Here is a 19,320-nt window from a genome sequence, read left to right as displayed (position 1 = left end):
TATAATCAGTCATTTGATAGAGACCGTTAAGAATACTTCACGGTCCAACGTGTGGGCATTGTGTTTAGCCATGACTGCCACGATTGGAGTGACATTCGGTGCTGGTTCGGCTGCCAAACGGATTTTACTTTTCGCCATCAATGTCACAGTGCTGGTGAGTGTCAATGTCGAAATCATTTGTTTTATTTTTAGTAAGAACGTAAATTCTCGTAAGTTTCTACATCACCTGTGTCTTGTTTACACTCTTATTCCCCACATGATTGTGCTTCTGTTAGTTAAAAGTGTTTTGTGTTCGTGCTGGGTATGAACTATTTCTGTTGTGTATTGTATTTTGCAGCTACTTGGTCTGACGTGTTCAGTATTGTGTCTGTATCAAGTTAAACTGATGCCTGAAACTTATGAGGTGATCGTTGCTGCCATTCAGGAATCTAATTTGACACTACCAACAGCAGAGCCCGTCACCTCGTTGCCATCCGTGACCATCTCCAAAAACAACAACAACACGACCCGGACTACGAAAAAAGGACGACCCCGGGTTAGTCGATATGTAAGAACGAATTGTTATGCTAATCAGAACTTTGAGTTCTAATGCTTTTCTATCCTTCCTCATTCTGTCAAATTATACAGGTTGGTCCCAAAAATGGCACCTCACGTAATCCACAAATTCCTCCGTTTCCGGTTACCTTGGTGGACAATTTCAGCACAGCTGATGAGGTTCCAACCCTAACAATTTCTTTCGGCACCTTGGATGTCACGAAACCAGTAACCTTGTCTCAAACGACGACAACTACGCCTACAATTGGTTCGACCATGGCGAAGACATCTACGAGCACCAGTAGGCCTAGCAGTTTGAGCTTAGTAACTTCGTCTCCAATCAAAAATAATTCCGATGAAATGGTTAACTTCGGGCAGCTACTGAAGGATCGAATAGCTGAACTTGAAAATGAATTGAGAATAGCCCAATCCTTCAAGAAAGTGAGTAAATTTAACTATTAGCCAAATCATTAAGCGATTAAATAACACGATTAATTTTGTAACGCAGTTACCCATTGCGGAATTTAACTTCTCCAACACCCAAACGTCGTGGACAATGGCAGCAACAACATTGACATCTAGCCGCTCTAGTGAGTCCATTCCAGCAACCTTTGGCCAACAACCTACGCTGCAAACAAACACTACTTCGACGCCGACTACTGCAATCAAGTCAACCGTAGGTCTTGTATCTGTCCTTTTGTCTACTTCTTCAACGGCCAACCCGTCCATCTCTTCAACACCAACAATCGATGGACTATCTTCCGTATCCTCTCAAACTTTGGTCGGAACTTCCCCAACAACTACAACCACAGCGCCAACAGAAAAGTCAACTGGAATTGTTACAACTTCTACCACTGAATGGCCAACAACTTCCACGCCGACCACAATATCTACAACAACAACACCTGTCACGAAATCTACAACAACATCAACTAGATCTGTAACAACTCCTACGCCGGAAACATCTACGACGTCTTCAACAACTGTGACAACATCTTCGACAGAAATCCCTGTGGTTGTTCATTCAACGTCAACACCTGAAACTACTACTACTGCAACTACTTCGCTGGATCCATCTACTACCCCAGTATTTACTCCGTCAACGACCCCGGTGATTCATCAGAGTGTAACCGCCACAACAACACAACCTCCAACAACAACGTTGATATCCTCTCCATCGACGGAAGCGACAACTGCTTCAACGACGACGGTTATGCCCACTACTCCGGTTCAAACAACCACGGCATCCAGCAGTCGGTCTCCGTCAACTACGACACATAAAGCCGCAACCACTTTGATGACCACCGCGACGAAAAGTCCAGTGGGCTTCATCGACCTGACGGATATCATCAACAAATTGGTCGGCCGGCGAGATCTCTCTGCCCGTCCACTGCGCAATAGGAGGGCTTCGGCGACGACCGTTGCTCCGGCCGTCAGTTCGAGTGACACTTTGACAGCTGACCACATTCCGGTCTACTTTGAGCAGGTCTTTTTCCTGGTACAGACGAGCCTCTACGTCTGCACGGCCGCCGGCCTACTTATCTTCTTCTCTTCATTAGTGGGCATTTGCGGTGGCCTATTTCGCATCGACGGCTGCCTGAAATTCGTATGAAGAGAGAAATCTTTTTTTTGTTTCGACTTGTTCTAATTGACTTTGTTTTTTCCCTGGAAATTTCAGAGCGTCGCTGCATTGGTGTTGGTCATCATGGCGGAAATGGCGACGTCCGCTTTCATTTTCTTCGCCCACGACAAGGCCAGCAATCGCAACAAGAACAAAAACTTTGATCGCGATTTGAAACTTCTCTGCGAGTTGGCTTACTTTTGTGTCCAGCCAATGTTGCTCGTCATCACCGGCTCATTCTTGTGCGTCTCGGTTGTACTGCAGGTATTACAATTCCGCACTTTCACTTCGATGGCGTTATTTTATTACAAGTGGTCGTTACTTACAGATTGGTTCCATCACGCTGGCTTGCAATTTGATGGACAATAGGACCGAATCTGATCCAGGTATTGTGTAAATTTTTATCGTCAACTTGACGTTTCCTCTTAATTCTATTTGATTTTATAAAATACGATGGAATTGCATCAGACAAGAAACTTCGCCGGATGATGCGCTCGGGTAGATCCGATTTCCAGTTTGCGTCCGGCAACAGCATGTACAACAATCCGTACACCAATCCCATGCCCATGCCGTGCTGCGGCGGAGGAGGATACGGAGGATACGGAGGTATGGGGGCGGGTCATCATTTACCTTACCCACCGTCCATGATGATGCCCATGCAAAATATGTACCCGCCCGTTTTCACCGGCCCCGGTCAGCGTCCCATCGTCAACATAATCTCGTGATAAAATTGAATCATATTATTCCGCTCAAAAAGGTATGTGATTTTTTCCCCATCAGCCCAATTCATTCAACTAATCTTATTGATATTATTCATTCTTTAAATTGATATTAATTTTTTATTATATAAGTTCCGTGTTCTTATTATAAAAATTGTCTTTTGTGTTTCTGTTGAAATGAAAACCGCCTTCAAGTTAATAACCGATTGATTGTATTTATGTCATCTCTGAATCCAGGCAAATTGGGCGAATAGTAAAATTTGGTGTTTGAAAGAGGAGATGTAGAAAAAGATGGGGGGTATGGGAATTGATAGGAAAATGTTTAGAAAGTTACACACAAACTAAGAGATATGTTTTTTTTTTTCAATTTTTAAAGCTCATCTAAATTCTCAAAACTACTACCTGTATAACTGTTTTTTTATGATATATTTCTTTTTCGGCGTTTCAGTTAAAAATGGCGACGCGGGCGACCAGCGCGCTTTTTCTTTTTGAAAATACTGTATTTTGTCGGGAGAGAGAGGGTGTATAGAAAGAATGATTGCCTACAGATATTGAATCGTCCCTTTTTTTTTTATTTAGATGCACGCTTGACAGCTGCTCTCCTCCCTCTCTTTTTCTCTTTCATTTTGTCATCAAAACTGATCAAAAAAAAAGTCCCTCGTCTTCCAGAAGTTAAATAGAGAAAAAGGAGGAGAAAGTTTTAGCTAAAGGAAAAGAAAAGAAATAACGGCGCCATTTCAAAAAGAGAGATATAATCACGCAACCTGGAATCAACATGCAAGTCGGTACTGGGGGTGGTGGGTGGAGAAAAGAATTAGGGGGGATTCCAGGTGTGTATCCATGTGGAAGACATCGGTATAATTTTTTTCACAAAACACAAGACTTGACATTATAATATGTACACACTCGAGAAACGCTCACGCTCATTTTCAAAAAAAGGAGGGGATGGGGGGGGGGCAGGATTACATCAAAATTCATTTTTATAGGAGGATGATGGCTGGTTAAAAAAATGGTCGAGAAAATTAGACACACGTACACGGAAGGTGAGTTATTAAAGTTGGTCTCGATTTGAATATGCCAAGACACTTATTCCATCATTGTATAAGCTATTTCATAATTATTTTTTTAAAAAATTGTTTCTCTGATTTCGGTGTTGGTGTGGTATTAACCGAAGGCGGCGTATGGATAGGATCCGGGAAATAATCCAGCTGGGAATGCGGTCGGCTGGATGGCCACGGTGCTGGACACATAAGTGGTGACCATGGTCGGGAATACGGTGGTGGAAGTCACGGTGGTGTAGGTGGTCTGAGCCCGGAAGATGATGCGGTAAATGCGGAGCTCAGTGCTGGTGGTGGTCACTTCCGTCACGACCGGACTGCTCACGATCGTGTACTGCTGGCCAGGAAAGAGCGGGTTGAGTGGCGCTGCGATCGTCTGCGTCCCGTACTCGGTTTCCGTCACCACCGTCGTCCCTTTCGTCCGCGTAATGGTGCTGTAAATCGTCGTCACTCCGTTCCAGATGGGCACCGTTTCCGTCCGGATGACGTCCAGCGTCCGCACCACTGGTTTGCTTGTGGTTATCACCTGAGGTTGCCCACCGCCGTTGGCGCCTCCGTAGCCTGGCAGACCGGGATAGCCGAACGGCAGGCCGGCCGCTGCGTACGGATTCATGTAGCGGAACAGGGCCAGCTGTTGCAACTGTTCCGGCGACAGCATGGGCGTCTCTTGGCCGGTGGGGAATTGCTGTGGCACATTGATGGAGGGTTCCAGCTGCTGGAAGCTGTTGGGCAGAGGAGGAGTGCCGGCCCTGGTCGTCAACTCGCCAGCTGGATCAACCAAACTGGGTTCCAAATCAACTTGCGCCGACGGCCGGTCCACCGAAGACAGGTCAAATTCCTGGCCGATGCTGGACAGATCCGAATCGGTTGGATAGTCTTGCGGGGCCGGAACGCGCTTTTCGTTGCGGTGGCCGTCGTCCTCCTGATCCGAGTACTCGTCGTTTTCGCTGAATTCCAGCTCGCCGGGCAAGAGTCGAACGTTGTGCTCGGAGCCGGCCTCCTGCAAATTGGTGCTGATGTCCGTTAGCTTCTTGCTGGGGATGAACTGGTAGAGATCTTCCGGCGGAACGGTTTTGACGGCCACAACGACTCGGGTGATGTAGTACGACTGTGTCAGCGTCATGTGGGACGTCGTGCCGGCCCGCTGGTACGGCAAAATGGACGTCTTTAACATCAACTCAGTCGTGCTGAACGTTTCCGTCACGGTCTGCATTGTGTAGTCGTTTGTCACTTCGGTGGCCGCCACGATGATGGCCGGCAAAGTGGCCGTGTCGCTGGATTCCTTCAAGATTTGTTCGTAGGGGGTCGTCGTCGCCAGGATGTTCTCCGGATCCGGCAGAGGTTGGCTGGGCTCCAGCAGGGCTTCCGGCTCGTATTCCGGCAAACTGTAGTCGCTGTCGTCCATGAGGGTGGCGACGGAAGCCGGAGGTGGCGTCGGCGTGATGAGTCGGGTGTAACTCCGGGTCAGGGTCACGAAGCGAGTGTTCCGGACGGCGCCCAGCCGCATAATGTACGGTGATTTGATGGTGGCAATTTCGTAGTAGAGGTTGCTGTAGCCTTCCGGCGTCACGCTCTGAACGCGGAGGGTGATCACTTCCGTCGGATCGGGCGATTCCGGCTCCTGGTAATTTTGGCTGACGGAGCTGGAAAGCTCTTCCGCTTCGCTGTCCCTCGACGGCTGGCTGTTGGAGCCCGGATTGGCTAATCTTTCCCGGAAGCGCGATCCGGATGCGTTGGATGTTCTCTGGATGGCCACTTTGGGTTTGGGGGTGGGACTGTAGCGCCAGCGCTGCTCATCCGGACGCTGAGGTCGTGGGGTTGCGTCACGTAGTCTGGGCGACGAAGCCAATCCGGCCCGTCTCTCCAAGTTGAGCGAGTTGGAAGGTCTGGGCACCACCGGCGGAGACGAATGGGATTTGTGCTGGACGGCTGGCGGAGTCACTTCCTCCTGGATGGATACGGTCGGAATATTCTGTCTGGAAACTTGCGGTTCCGCTTTGGGGAGCTCCTCTTCCGGTTTGGTTGTGACCGGACCGCTGACAGATTCAAAGAGGGATTCCAGCGACGGAAGCGATGCGAAATGAGCCTTGTCTTCGGCTTCCGTCATCGGTTTGGACGGACCGCTTCCGGGCTTGGTGATTTTGGGTTTGGCAACCGACACCGTCATCGCTTTATCGGTAACGACTTCAACGCTTCCGGATCGACCCGGAGGCAGAGCGTCGACGGTGGCCGTCGGTTCCTGGAACACGGTCGAAGTGCTCTGCACGAAATGGGCGTACTGGCCGTCGATGGTCGTCCCGATGACCGACGTCTCGTGGATGGTCGTCATTCCGTTCTGGATGCGGGTCCCGACCGTTTTGGACACCAAACTCTGTCCGGCCGGCAGTGAGGCGGCCGTTGTAGTCGTTGCGGATTTCTTGGTCGGCGGAGATAAATTCACTTCCATGCGAACTTCCACCTGTTTGGGTAGGAACCTGCTTCCGGCTGAAGATCCACTCACCTGCTGAACCGCCAAAACCCCAAAAAGAAAAAGAAACGACAAAAGAAAATTTGAATAAACGACGTCTAGTCAATGGCGCATTATGCAGGAGAGAATCGTGAATAATTATGTCGTCAAGTCGACAAGCGACTCACGACTTTGACGACATCCTCACGACAACCCCCGAGAGATAAGAGCGAAAGTCACGCTCCCATTTGTTCATTCCGTCTTTCTGTACTGACAATGTTCTCTGTCAATCCGGATGACGTTGAGTTCACCCAACCGGAACGATTTCCCTCCTTGTTACATCTGAGAAATGATTAGGCGGGAAGTTCAAAATGGGTAAAGCACTGCGCGTAGAAAGTGTGTGTGTGCGGATGCTCACGCAAACGAAACTGCGACCCCCGGGGACCAACAAAAAAGGCCAAGGTTTTTGGCGGAAAAAAAAAGGGAAAGGATTCCGTCGACATCCGCAAACGCCTTCGTCTTTTATATGGCGCGTTTCCCCTACCGGGGGGACTGATATTATAAAACCCGCAAAGGAACAACCAAATAGCGCAGAAAAGAGAAACAGAGTCGTCGTAATATGAAAAAAAAAAAAACAATTCCGCCTTTCTTTTTCTTTTTAAATTGTTATCCGCCTGAAGTGTGTACAAGTCATCAACGCCGGGCGGAGTGAAAAGAGAGGCCTATCGTTCGTGCTCTATTGTCCGTGACAAAAGTGTGCAGCTGTCATCCAATAAAATTTGAAAATAAAATAAAAGGGACGGGCCCCCAAAATTGGGTTGATGTGTAATCCGTCATAAAAATTACCGGGGCGGGAAACGCGGAATAGTTTCAAAAAATAAAAAGGAATTTCACCCAATGAGACTTTTACACAGGGCCAATTTTCGTTCCAGTTTTTTTCCCAAGTAGCGTAACCGATCGTCTATTTTGGAAATTGGATCGTATAGTCTAGAAAATTGTTTGCAACTCCGTGTGTGGGTGCCATCGTTTTGTTTCGGTCGGAATGGTGTCACCCGTTCGAAGTGGGTGGGGGGAAATTCCGAATCGATTTTTGACGACTGTTCCAGTAAAGTGAAATAATCGAATTCGGGTTACTAGATTCTTTCGAACAATTTCAAAACTCTCGTAAATTAATCAAATTCAATCGACTGGAATAAACAAATTCAGACCCTAAGGGACCGTGGAGTGGCTATGTAATTAATTGAATTATTCGAAACTTTCACTGACTGAATTTGAAGAAAATTTATTTAGTTTTACCTTGGGCAATCCACCGATGTGAATGTCGACCCTGGAACTAACGTCGACGTGGCTCTTGATGACCGAATAGGACGGAACAACCGGATCGGGACCTTTGCCTTCCAGGGAAATGGTCTGCCGGCGTGGCACTTTCAGCCGCTCCGTCAGGGCGGCCTTCCCGCGCGGAGTCGATTGGCTGCTGCCGGAAGGATCCTCGAAGTTGACCAAACTACCCTCGATGTGGATGTTGGATGGGGTGGTCGTCTGGCGCGGTCTGGACGGCTTGAACCGCCCGTTGCCGCTCCTACCGCGCGATTGCTCATCGTCGTCCCTCTCCTCGCTCAACTGGACAGTGGCCGACGATTCCAGGGCGACGGGCTGGCTGGCCTCCACTTTGGCTCGATGGCCGTTCACGGGTCCTGGTTTGTTGAACTTGTTGAGAACGACGGAAGCCGTCCGTGGAGATGCAAAAGCGTTCCTGGCCTTGTTACCTGGACGAGGGTGGGAAAAATGAATGAATCGTAATAAATCAAAATTGAAGTTAATTACCTCCAGATTTGCTGGGCTTGAAGATCATCATCGTGTCGCTGACGATGGTGGTGAAATCGAGGAAGCCGTAGACGGTCTTGGTGCTGGTGGGCGCGACTTGACGGCCGGCCGAGCCATTGTCGTTGACGATTGCCGCATTGGAAGCCGCTAGCGCCCGCTCCTTACCTGCCGTTTATTAAACATGTTCGATTATTACGTTGGATTTTCTCCTTTTTATTATTTAAACATTTAAAACCCCCCCCCAAACAAAATTTAGTTTCGCTATTTTGCATCGCTGATGATTTGTGCCCAGTCACGTGAAAGAAAAACGACATGCGTGTTGTTGTTGTTGTTGGTGGTTACCGACTCCTATTTATTGTCCGCTTCGTTTTGATGATGATGCAACATCTTTGAAGAAAAGGAAAGAAAAGGGAAAAACGACACGGGGGACCCGCCATTGTGCTGTGTGCTCCAGGTCACGAATAGGTGTGTCTCTTGACCCCCCTCCTCAACAACAACAACAACAGGAGAAAGTTATACACTGCCATTTCCCCCTTTGGTCCACTCAGTGCTCACACGTCCGTCTATTCAAAAAAATTCGCTGGTTACGAAGAGAAAACGCCACTACTATGGGGGGGGAATGCAATTTCCTCGGAGCGCGAAATTCGAAATCCAGTCAGAAAAGAGAAACAAAACAACAAACAAAATTGTGCGTGTTTCTTTTTCATGACTGGGATATTAAACAGAAAAAAAAAGGAAACTGGCCTGGTATAGAGATGGTAGGGTATGTATATACTCTAGCCATAAATTAAATTTGAAAAGAAGAAGACATGACATTGTGTTATTTTTATGTGTTTTAAACTCTTTGGTGCGGGACTGGACTCTTCTACAAGAGAAAACGGAGAGAGTGAATAAGCCTGCCATCCAAATTAGGCAATGCAATGATTGGAATTTTTCTCACGGGAAAGATGCATGGCAAGTGTTTGTTGTTGTGTATGCGGGAAAACTGCTGGTGGTGGTTGTGTGTGTCAATGAAATCGCTCGCAAATCATGCCGACCTCTTGCCGACGACCCTGCTTGACAGCCAGCAGATTGGCTTGTTCTTTCGGTTGGGACTTTCTAACTGACGAAGGTGGCGCGATTTCTAATCGAATCCAGTTGGAAGATTCTCCTCCCGATTTTGAGCGGACTCACTTTCGTTCGTGCTGGAAAGCTGCTCTCGTCTGTACCTCTTGGTAGAGCGTTGGGGGTGACAATGAATAAGTGGCCTCTCGTTTATATTTTCTGCGGCGAAAGTATTTTGAGAAAAACATCGTTTAACGTGCAAACCGCGCCGTTAAGACGAGAGTCAAAAAGGTCGTGTGTCACGAACTGGTCGATTTTCTACCGGGAAAGCGGGAAAGTTAATCTAATTCAAAAATTTTCCTTTTTCTTTTCTCCGCGCTTTTTCTTTGATGAAAAATGTGAGATTGAAGGGGACGTCCCATTCAACATGGAGCGTGATTAGACCATCTCTCTCGGGAGGGGGGCCGGAAGATGTTTCTACCTGTATAAATCTATTGTCGGATAGAATGGGCCGACTCATTTTTCATCCCCGTATTACAATAAAAAGACTGGCGATGGTCGAGTCACGACTTAATCTGCGCACAAAACCGATGATTGCTGCCTCTACGTGCACATGTTATGTGTACATTAAAAGAGTCGTGATTGTTATGTTCATTGTCGAGTGTGTATAGCCCCCCCAACAAAGTAGCTTTGTAGCTGTACATACAGTTAAGTAGTCTACTCCTACTATAGCTGATTCGCACTTGATTTTGACAAACGGCCCGAAACGGAATCGTCGCTTTCACTTCACTCCCCCCCCCTTCCTATTCTGTTATTAGTTATTGCGCAATATTAAGATCGGAGTCAAGAAGAAGAAGAACTCTTTTGAGCGGTTTGCACGAAAAGATCCTGGGCGAAAGTGATGAGAGTTTGTAGTATCTTCAACGAGAGACTAGAGTGGGCTGGGACCTATATGTACGGTGGTAGGAGAAAGTTTTTCCCGAACGAACGAACGAACGGCAGTTAAAAGGATAGACACACCCCAACGGAGGATGATCGGTGTTTTACGGACCATGTTGATTTTTTCGCTTTTCCATCAAATCACGCGCCGTCATCCCGCATTCATATTTCGGAATTCTTTTTCCTTTTCAACTCGGTCACGACGGTGAAACTGGACACCCTGGCCCGTTCATTTAGAAATCGCCGCAGATGGAACAAAAAGAAGAAGATGTCGATAGATCGCGACTCACCGGCTTCGAGAAGAACAGCTGACAAGACGATGATCTGCCAGAAGAGCCTCATTGCGCTCTCTCTCTCGTCTGTGCTCGTCGGCTGTCTGTCTGTTGGTTTGTCTGCTCCCGGGAGTCGGGCGGAATTCACGATAAGTGGGCAGGAGCCTCCTGGTCTGCCTCTTTTCTCTCCTCCTTTCCTTTGTCTTTTTACCTGCAATGATGAGAAAAAAAGAAAAGTTTTCACTAAACATTACCGACACACACACACACGACAAAAGTCGTGAGAGAGCCAAGGAAAAAGAAAGAAAGAAACAAAACGTTTGCAACATTTGCGCTACATTTATCTGTACCGGTTCCGCGCATGCCCGAATAACCGTTTTCTATCCGACATTTTTACACAACGTGAGAGTTTTTTTCTTTCAAGCAGATTCTTACCTGATTGCGTCCTGCCGAGTCTCGCTAAATGACCGTTTGGATTTCGGCGTCGAATATTTTCCAAAACTATTAGGGGAAAAACAAACAAAAATTCAGAAAATTAGTCATCAACGTTCTCCTTGGTTTTTCATGCATCAAATGAGGAGGTTTTAGAAATGGCCTCTTTTCTTGTTGGAATCATGTCAAACACATTCTGTTGTAACCAAAATGGATCAATGCCAATTAGATTTCTTTTGAAATTTGAAAGACTCCCATAATTATAATCGTTACCCACATTATCTTATTCTGTGTACAATCCACAACCTAACAGCACACACAAGATACAAGATGGACTTTACACAGATTCAAACTGGGACCTGGTCAACTATCAGACGAAACAGGTGTTTTGCCTATGATGGGTTTCTCGACGGGAAACAATTTTATCAGTTTTCAGTTGCACAAATCAGTTTACGGGAGGGGGGAGCTGATTCAGAAATGTTCAATAACTGATGGATTCGATTACGGTGTTGAATGTTTTAGCAACAAATTATAACGTTTGATTTACCTGTTGATGACATTTTCTTGTCGCTGTTCTTTGCTATTTCAAAAACCTTTCGTTTCGGATCATATCGTGAAGTTCGTCTCATTTTTGTAAGAACTAATCAACGAAATGACAAAAATAACAACGCAGACGACATTTGTTTTCCCTCCATAATTGATATCGGTAAAAAATCGATACATATTGGCCCCACTTGCAATTGTTTGTGCAATTTTTAATTGTATCGATAGCTTAAATTAAAAACGGCTAATTAGAATATTAGTGTCGTCTGATTTCGTTTCGTTCACCAGTTTCGACAAAGAGATGAAGTTCAAGATTAAATACAGTGGCTGTACGAAAAGAAGCACAGCAGCTAAATTTACATAAACGTGGCCTTCATGCCAACTCTGGTCGTGTCTCTTTATAAAAGAGCTTAATACACACCATTCTGTTAGGTAAATATAACTAAAGTAAGAATACAAATCTAATGATCATGGGAGCATAAATGGAAGAGTTAAAAACCTGTTCCAAATTTGTGAATTGTGATTTCTGAGTTCTGAGTTTTCTAACTAGCATTGATCATGTAAGCCATGGCAAAGCATGGCAATATGTTTGCACGATGTAACCTTTTCCTTCATGTGCAGATTTGAGGCCTGAGCCAGCCATGATATACCAACAAGATATGCAAGTTCTGCATGTTCTGGACCTGCCGTCAGCAACAATCTCAGTGTCAACCCTTGGGTAAGGATTTTCATTACTTTTATTCCTGCGACCTGCTAGATAATTTTAAAATGCATGACTTGCATACATGCAGTGTACTACATGGAAACCTTTGATTCTCCATTTTATCAACAATTAGGGTTTACCCACTGTCTCGTTTTCAACTTTTCCTCACTTGCTATTTCTACAAACATTTTTTCGTAACCCATTTGTAATTTTTTATTTAGATAAACAGCATCTCATTCCACTGGAGAAACTACCGATGTCGTCCGAGTTACGGATCTCTTCTTCCCCCATCTTCAAATGTCCTCGTGTACACCCATGTGAGTGTGGGGGTATTCACGAGGACGCCCTGGCCACCTGATGGATTCAACTTTCCTGCGGATGGATGGAGCGACTGTGGATGCCTGGCCGTATTTCCCAGGCTCAAAGGTAGGGACAAATGTCTCTCTCTATTCTTTGACTAAGAGGGGAATAACGTAACCGACAACAATTTCCACATCACCAAAGATAATTACGTAGTCAAATTTCTACGTTTTGTACGCGTCTCATCTTCGGCTATAAATCCCGTACTGTAATTGTGCCGACACTCTTACGCCAAGTTTTTGTGGGCGAGAAAGAGGCGATTCTTAATCATCAGAGAGGAACCGCAACTGTCGTCGTATAAGATACGATCCATCACGAGAGGGGGGCTCTCTACCCGCGCACTTGAACGGCTATTAACGCCACCACCGCCGAGCTGTTTGTTTCTAGGGGAAAGCGGCCGTCTTGAAAAGTCAATCGACTGTGCAGTAACATAACAAAAGCGGAAGCCTCTCTACTATGGGAACCAGAAAGAAAAAAGAATTCCGCCTGTTGCTTCACAGCAGCCAGAATAAGAAACGTGTTGCCTGGAAAAACGGCGAAAGTTTTTACCTTTTTTATTGTATGCCTTCACGCCGCCGTGCATGATCGATTCTAAAAACAGCCACCAACTCCCTATAGACATTTTCTTTTAAATGTCGAAGACTTTAGGCATCTTTTTTCGTTCAAAATTATATCGTCCGGGCACCGTAGGGCCAGCAACCTCCGACCAAATGATGAAGTTGCTATCCACTCGTTTTTAATTTGTCGTTATTAAAAAAAAGATCCGCCATTTTCTTCAACAGGGAAGTGAGAAAAGCGAAACAATTATTTTACAGTTTCTACTTATAATTCACGCGAGGATATAAGATGAAGATGGTCATTTCCCTTTCGGCCACAGCCGGGCATAGGTGGTCAGTGCCCCCTCTCTCTGTTATAGAGGACAAATTCTCTTATTAATATCAGCTGTTGGATGCGTACAATCTCACACGTTTCAAACTAAAAAAAAAAAAAAAAAAATATTGAAAAAGGGACAGTGGACTCTTGTTTTCGTTCAAAAGTCCAAGAGCGGAAAGCAACGGTGCAATATCCCATTCCGTTTGACAAAGTGGTAACGAGCTCGACCGCAAAAAGAAAAAAAACGAAACAAAATAATAAAAAACGGATGTAACACGCACACATATGTGCGATGCTGTCCAACACCAAACATTTTTCTTTTCCTTCTTTGCCGCCATTATAATCTATATATGGCCGTGGTAATTATCTTTGCCAACGACTGCGGATATCATTAATAGTTTTTTGAAAATAAAAAAAAAAGAACCCCCCCCAAAAAATTGCCAGACCGCTAGACGGACCCTGGAAGTTGAAAATGCGCACCTGGATGGATCATATCATTATTTTCCCTTGTGGCCATAAAAGACGGAAAAGTTTTCAAGCGAAAATAATCATATTGTCTATTTTGTATCTTTGATTGTGAATGCTAAAAGAAACGTATCCATCGATGGCTCAAGGACTATCGACTGTCTGTATGATAATTTCGACCAAATTTCTCGAAATAACTTTGGCTTAGTAAAAAAAAAAACGAGGCATGGTAATGACGATATTATCCAAAGAAACGAGAGAGAAATTTATTCGAAAAAATTGACTGAGACCTTCTGTTGTGTTATTGTTTGTTGTTGGGAATCCACTCTCTCCGTTTTTCTTCTTCCCTTTCTTATATGCGCCCAACTTCAAATATCCCTTGGCTGTGAAATTATATCTCTCGAAACAGGAAAAAAACATTCTCTCTTGTAATAATCTTCTAGACGCACAGCACACACTACTACCGTATATAGCCCGGAGCTAAAGGGAGGGGTTGTGAAGATGTTGGCCTCGAGAATTTATTTTTCAAAGCTGCACACGAGCCTGAAATCTTAAAATCATTTTCCTTTTTTCCTATATCATATTCATCCGGTTAAAAAAGTGGACAGCACGATCGAGAGCGATGTTGATGGTCGATCCATCTTGATTAATCACGTTTCTCTTTTGCTCTTGTCGTCGCTCTTAAGAGTAAATATCGAATTTTAAAAGGAGCTTTGAAAGTGAGCTGAGCTTCTCCACTTGGGGTTCACGTCGTGTTACGTAAAATGGAAAAAAAAAGATAGAAGACGAGTGTGTGATGGTGGTGTGGTAAAAGTAGTTTGGTTTCCGGCGCCATTACATGTAGAGAGAGAGAGAAAGAAAGAAAGGAGAGAGAGAGAGATAGATAAGGTGAAAGGAATTCATCCTATATATTTATTCATCTGCGAGCTTGTGCGACTTGTGTGGAGCTGCTAGAGACTATATCCAGAATAAGAGATTCGACCTAGAAAGCGCTCGAATCGTATAGGAGAGACCTGTGCTCTCGCTCGTACCTCATATCTCGCAGCCATTGACATTGTCTGGGTAAAAGTCAGGAAGGAGATTCACGTTATTGTGTATCCAGATTTCTTATAGGCACGAATTATTAGATAGGAAGAAGAAGAGAGGGTCAAGGCAAAAAAGTAGACTTCCTCGTGTGTGTGTTGAAGGGGAAAGAAGATTCTTGCGCGTATACTAGACACGTTACGGGGGCTGAAGCACTATCAACCTGACGGGAGCCCCTTCGGCTGAACGTGGTGCTCGGGCCATCGGGTCGAATGACCTACATACCTGGTTCTTTTCCTCGACAGCCAAAAGAGAAGGAAAACAAAAATAAAAAAGAACGAGATGGAAGGTGGGGAGGAAGCGGTAGCCACCACACACACGAGCCCAGTGATGTAAAGCGTCGCCGTTATACGTCCATCTTGTACATAGATCCTTTCTCCTGTTTTATTTGTCTGACTGTATAGCATCAAAGGAACAAGTGGCGATCCACCCACCAGATTTTCCCGTTTCATTTGGTTTTATATTGTCAATTCAGGTGCGCAACTGTCATTTGATTGGTTTTCTCCCGTTTTACCTGCTCTAATTATGAAATTACGTTTGTCACCGCTACACCGGCCGATTCCTATGAACCAGACGGGGTGTGGTCTTCTTTTATTTTTCTCTCACTCTTGTTTTTTTCCTCGTTTGTTATTAGTTTTACGTCATTAAAAGAAACGGGGAAAAAATAACAATCTCGGTAGTACTATATACTTTTGAGCTTTAACTGCTTTTTGACTTTCCAACAAGCCAGCAATGAACTGACCACTTTCTTTCAGTTTCCCATCCGGACAGAAAAGAAAAAGAACTTTTTGAGAAATTATCGGAATTTTGAAATAAGTTTTTTTCTTTTTTCTTTTTTAGCCAACCATTTTTCTCTCACGAAAAATCAAAACACACGGACGCTGTGTGTTGTGTAATGAGAAGGGAACTGTAATGCATGTATACAAGAGATATAGGAATAGAGCCAAACCACCGGTCCACCGGTGGTCGATTGTCGTGATTTGCCAGCACTTGTTAATAAGCTTTTTTTTTCCCGCCCCGTATTTCCCATCACGGTCGGAAGGAGTAGCATTATCCGGCATTATAATATCGTCTCTTCCGTATGTTGTGTTGCACATTTTATTTTTGCTCCTGGACTGTCGATGGGAAAACAAATTTTATTTTGTCTTTTTTTTTTGTTTTCCCTTTCGATTTTTCATGCGATCGCTTTTTCAAGTAAAATAAGGGCCGGTGAACTCTCTCTTAAATATTTTTCTGGGCGTCTGTAGAGTTTTGTGGAGAGAGTGTCCCGAGAGAGACTCTGATGCCAGAGAGAGAGAGATATGGCTTGAGGCGAAAAGAGAAAGAAAGCCTCATCTATAATTCAACAAAGTCTAGAAAACCCAGGGGAATGAAACAAATCGGACGGTCCGGGAAAGACACAAAACGCGACGGGATAGGATAATGTGACGTCACCGAGATTCGATACATACAAGAACTTGTTGGCCAAATCTTAAAAAAAAACCTGCCACCTTATATTTTCAAAACTAAGTTGGAATCTGCCGATGAAAGCTGCTGGATGACTTTTCTCCCGACTAAATTTCACTTTTCGTATCGACAACCCAACCGTTTTCTAAACTATTGTCATTTGACATGTTTGAATTTTGCGCCTTTTTTTTCAAATCGATCCTGATTGGCGCCTTTTTTTATTTCTTGGCGGAATTTTCAAAATTAAACAGTTGGCGACACACTGATTAAAGAGAGAGAGAGAGTTTTGGGAAAAGTATCGACTAATGTCGAAGAAGAAGAGGCGAACGACCGACTTTGTGTGTGATTGTCCCCCGCGCGGCCGCCGGCCCCTACGCGCACCGTCTATCGCGTGCCGACGCCATTTCAGACGCGAGGAACGCCGTCGAGCGCAACCGACTCCCGGCCCTTTCTCGGCAGTCAACTGCCATCGGATTCTGATCTAATCAGCAGCAGTGTTATTTATCGTTGCTCGACGTGGCGCAATACCCCCTGATTGACTTCACTGGCAACCGAGCACACAATTGGCGACGATTTTTTTTTCCACCGGTTAACAACTTTCCAACCAAACTTTTTTGGCATGGCACGAAGGTCCAATTTTTTTAAAAAAAGAAAAGAAGATGAGACAAGTAGAAGCCGCAATAACAACAGGCAATCAACAAAAATGACAGCAGCGTCAATCTATACACCCGGGGTCCGTTGTGTGCAGGCTGCTGCTGCGTGCGGTGCCGGTGTGTTTTCTCAGGTGGAACTCCGGGGGGAGAACCTATATGCTAGATGATAACACAGCCAAGCGGTTGCATCATATAATCTAACCAGCAATAAGGAGGGGGGAGATTTCGACTCTTTTTTTTTTCCTTCCTGATGCTTGGTGTGCGCACTGTTCACGACAATTTTCTGTTGATTGATGGCCAGCACAACTCTCCGCCCCGGAGAAGATGGCCGGTCACTCACCTCGCAGGTATATAGTTGTACATTTGTTTTTGTTTTGTTTTTTACACACAGAGAGAATAAACGCTGTTAGCGCTACTGATGTATATCTAGCCTACATCAGATTTCTTCAGTGTGTGTGCATGAGCGTGAAAATGAGGGAATTCCGCGTGATTTATAAATATAGACGATGACCGCACGTACCAACAATTTCAAACCGATGAGCAATGTACTATACCCCCCAGCGGCGTCAATGTATACATAAGAACATCATTCGTTTCTTATTTTTTTTCACGCTGAATGTACAATTCTCCTAAAAATCTTTTGATCTCAACACTTACCTTTTTTGGGTTTTGAAAAGATGGTCGATGAGTTCACTATTGATAATTGAATTGATTTCAAACGGTTTAAAGTTGCTGGCGAAGTTAACTTAAAAACCACTGACTGGATTTTGACCGAAAAATAAAAAATGTTTTCCTTTCGGAACTTGATGACTCTGAGGATGAGCTAGACCAACTGGGACACTAGCAGGAGAAAGGACCTGGCTTTATAACGGAGCCCTCCTCTGAGAGCCAGCGAGAGAGAGAAAAGAAACTCAAGCTCCTCCCCCACCAATGTTGGAAGCATATTTTCTTTTCCCCCGTTGGCTTCATTCTCCGCTTCTCAACGCCGGCCCATCGGGTCTGCTTCTCCTTATTTTCACGTACGTGTTTTGTTCTCCCATTTTATTTTATTTTGAAAACGTTTCTATTCTTCTTTAAGATGCCGCCACCTCAAAGGTATATCATTTTATTTAGCAGCAGTTCAGCTCACCTTTTCGGCTGTTGTGTCATTTTTATTTAGCGACGAACGGGTTGGTTGGTTGGTTGCTGGTGAATTTCATTTGCCATTTCAAATGAACCGCGCCTCTCTCTCTCTCTCTCTTGCATGTCATTCGTCTTGTGTCCGAACGGGACCGAGTGCCCATTAGTATCGATCCGACTGTTATTAACTTGTTCATCAATAAGCGCGTATATATAAAAAAGAGGGGGGTTCACTTTTCAGTTACGCGGTGAGATGGCAACCAGTTTGTGTGTAGAGATTCTTTTATTTTTTATTTCTTTTTGTATTGAGAAGAAATCGAATTGAAATATATGTATGGCGATGGAATCACGCGGAGACAATGACTGAGAGTCTGGTAGTTTGATAGAAGTGAACTGGGCGGGAGTACCGTGCAATTCTATTTTTTTCACGACACAAAAACGTCCAGTTTGTTTTGCAGCAGCACGAAATAAAAAAATGTCTTTTTGTCAAACTAATACACAAAAAGGGAAAAGAAAGAATAAACGGGAAAAGAAAGTGAAGTGATCAGGAATATTGTAATTGCCGTGAACGCAAGAGGTTATAGAACCGCTTGTCCAGCAGCATTTTCTTTGTAGCCCTTCTTAAAAGTCCAAATAACTTTCGCTGAAATCATTCAATTTCAAACGATGTTGATAGAAAATTATCAATAGATGTTTCTATCTTTATTCCGATCTGTCGACCAGCTCCTTACAGCATTTAGTTGGATTACATGTTATTTCAGAGGTGGCGAAACAAGGGCAGCAATGGCGCAGGGGAAAACGGCCGGAACGGCGTGAACGTACGTTTTTCTATAGTGATGAAAATCGTCCACAATAGAAATAATATCTCTCCCCCACACACAAAAATTGCAAAGACCATCAGGGCATGGCGACAAATAAAAACTATAAACGCGGGTAAAAGCTTCAATATAAAAAAAAATAAAAAAATGTAGCCCGGCCGGCGGAGAGAATTCAACACATGTGCAAACGGCTAAAAATGTGTGTGTGTGTCCAACGCCCTAACCTCATTTCAAAAGAGAACAGCCGCCAATGTGCTCCCGTTTTTTCTTTTATTTCATTTTCCGCATCGGGTCCGTTACTGATGAGCACCGCCAATGGATAATCGCCCAGATAAATGTGTACGTAGAGTACAAGAGAGTGAAAGTGA

The 19,320-nt window shown here is 44.8% G+C and overlaps 2 protein-coding genes and 1 long non-coding RNA gene across 9 annotated transcripts; 2 read left to right on the top strand and 1 right to left on the bottom strand.

The window, feature by feature from the left end:
- Window positions 1–17: 17 nt before the first annotated feature.
- On the top strand, window positions 18–3,547 carry LOC124202132 (mucin-5AC-like). 4 transcript variants are annotated; one of them, XM_046598422.1, is made up of 7 exons: window positions 18–154; window positions 425–535; window positions 628–975; window positions 1,043–2,140; window positions 2,213–2,419; window positions 2,484–2,541; window positions 2,624–3,547. In XM_046598422.1, the coding sequence occupies exons 1-7, from the start codon at window positions 71–73 to the stop codon at window positions 2,878–2,880; spliced, it is 2,163 nt and encodes a 720-aa protein (XP_046454378.1). In that variant the 5' UTR covers window positions 18–70; the 3' UTR covers window positions 2,881–3,547. The 4 variants fall into 4 exon arrangements, with proteins under 4 accessions (XP_046454378.1, XP_046454377.1, XP_046454376.1 ...); XM_046598421.1 differs by having other exon boundaries at window positions 425–547; XM_046598420.1 differs by having other exon boundaries at window positions 338–535.
- On the bottom strand, window positions 3,070–17,872 carry LOC124202130. Of its 4 annotated transcripts, none has more exons than XM_046598409.1 (6): window positions 17,673–17,872; window positions 10,893–10,958; window positions 10,476–10,668; window positions 8,203–8,367; window positions 7,675–8,144; window positions 3,070–6,435 (listed from the first exon to the last, which is right to left on the bottom strand). In XM_046598409.1, the coding sequence occupies exons 3-6, from the start codon at window positions 10,525–10,527 to the stop codon at window positions 4,039–4,041; spliced, it is 3,084 nt and encodes a 1,027-aa protein (XP_046454365.1). In that variant the 5' UTR covers window positions 10,528–10,668; window positions 10,893–10,958; window positions 17,673–17,872; the 3' UTR covers window positions 3,070–4,038. The 4 variants fall into 4 exon arrangements, with proteins under 4 accessions (XP_046454365.1, XP_046454367.1, XP_046454366.1 ...); XM_046598411.1 differs by having other exon boundaries at window positions 3,070–6,432; XM_046598410.1 differs by lacking the exon at window positions 17,673–17,872 and adding an exon at window positions 11,437–11,555.
- LOC124202139 lies at window positions 12,047–13,589 on the top strand. The gene is made up of 2 exons (XR_006877937.1): window positions 12,047–12,150; window positions 12,357–13,589. It is a non-coding gene; the product is annotated as an uncharacterized LOC124202139 (long non-coding RNA).
- Window positions 17,873–19,320: the final 1,448 nt, after the last annotated feature.

The sequence above is a fragment of the Daphnia pulex genome, chromosome 9 (genome assembly GCF_021134715.1).
Source record: "Daphnia pulex isolate KAP4 chromosome 9, ASM2113471v1".
In the NCBI taxonomy this organism is placed as follows: domain Eukaryota; kingdom Metazoa; phylum Arthropoda; class Branchiopoda; order Diplostraca; family Daphniidae; genus Daphnia; species Daphnia pulex.
Note: the sequence above shows the minus strand (reverse complement) of the source record. Positions and strands in the feature narration are given on the sequence as shown.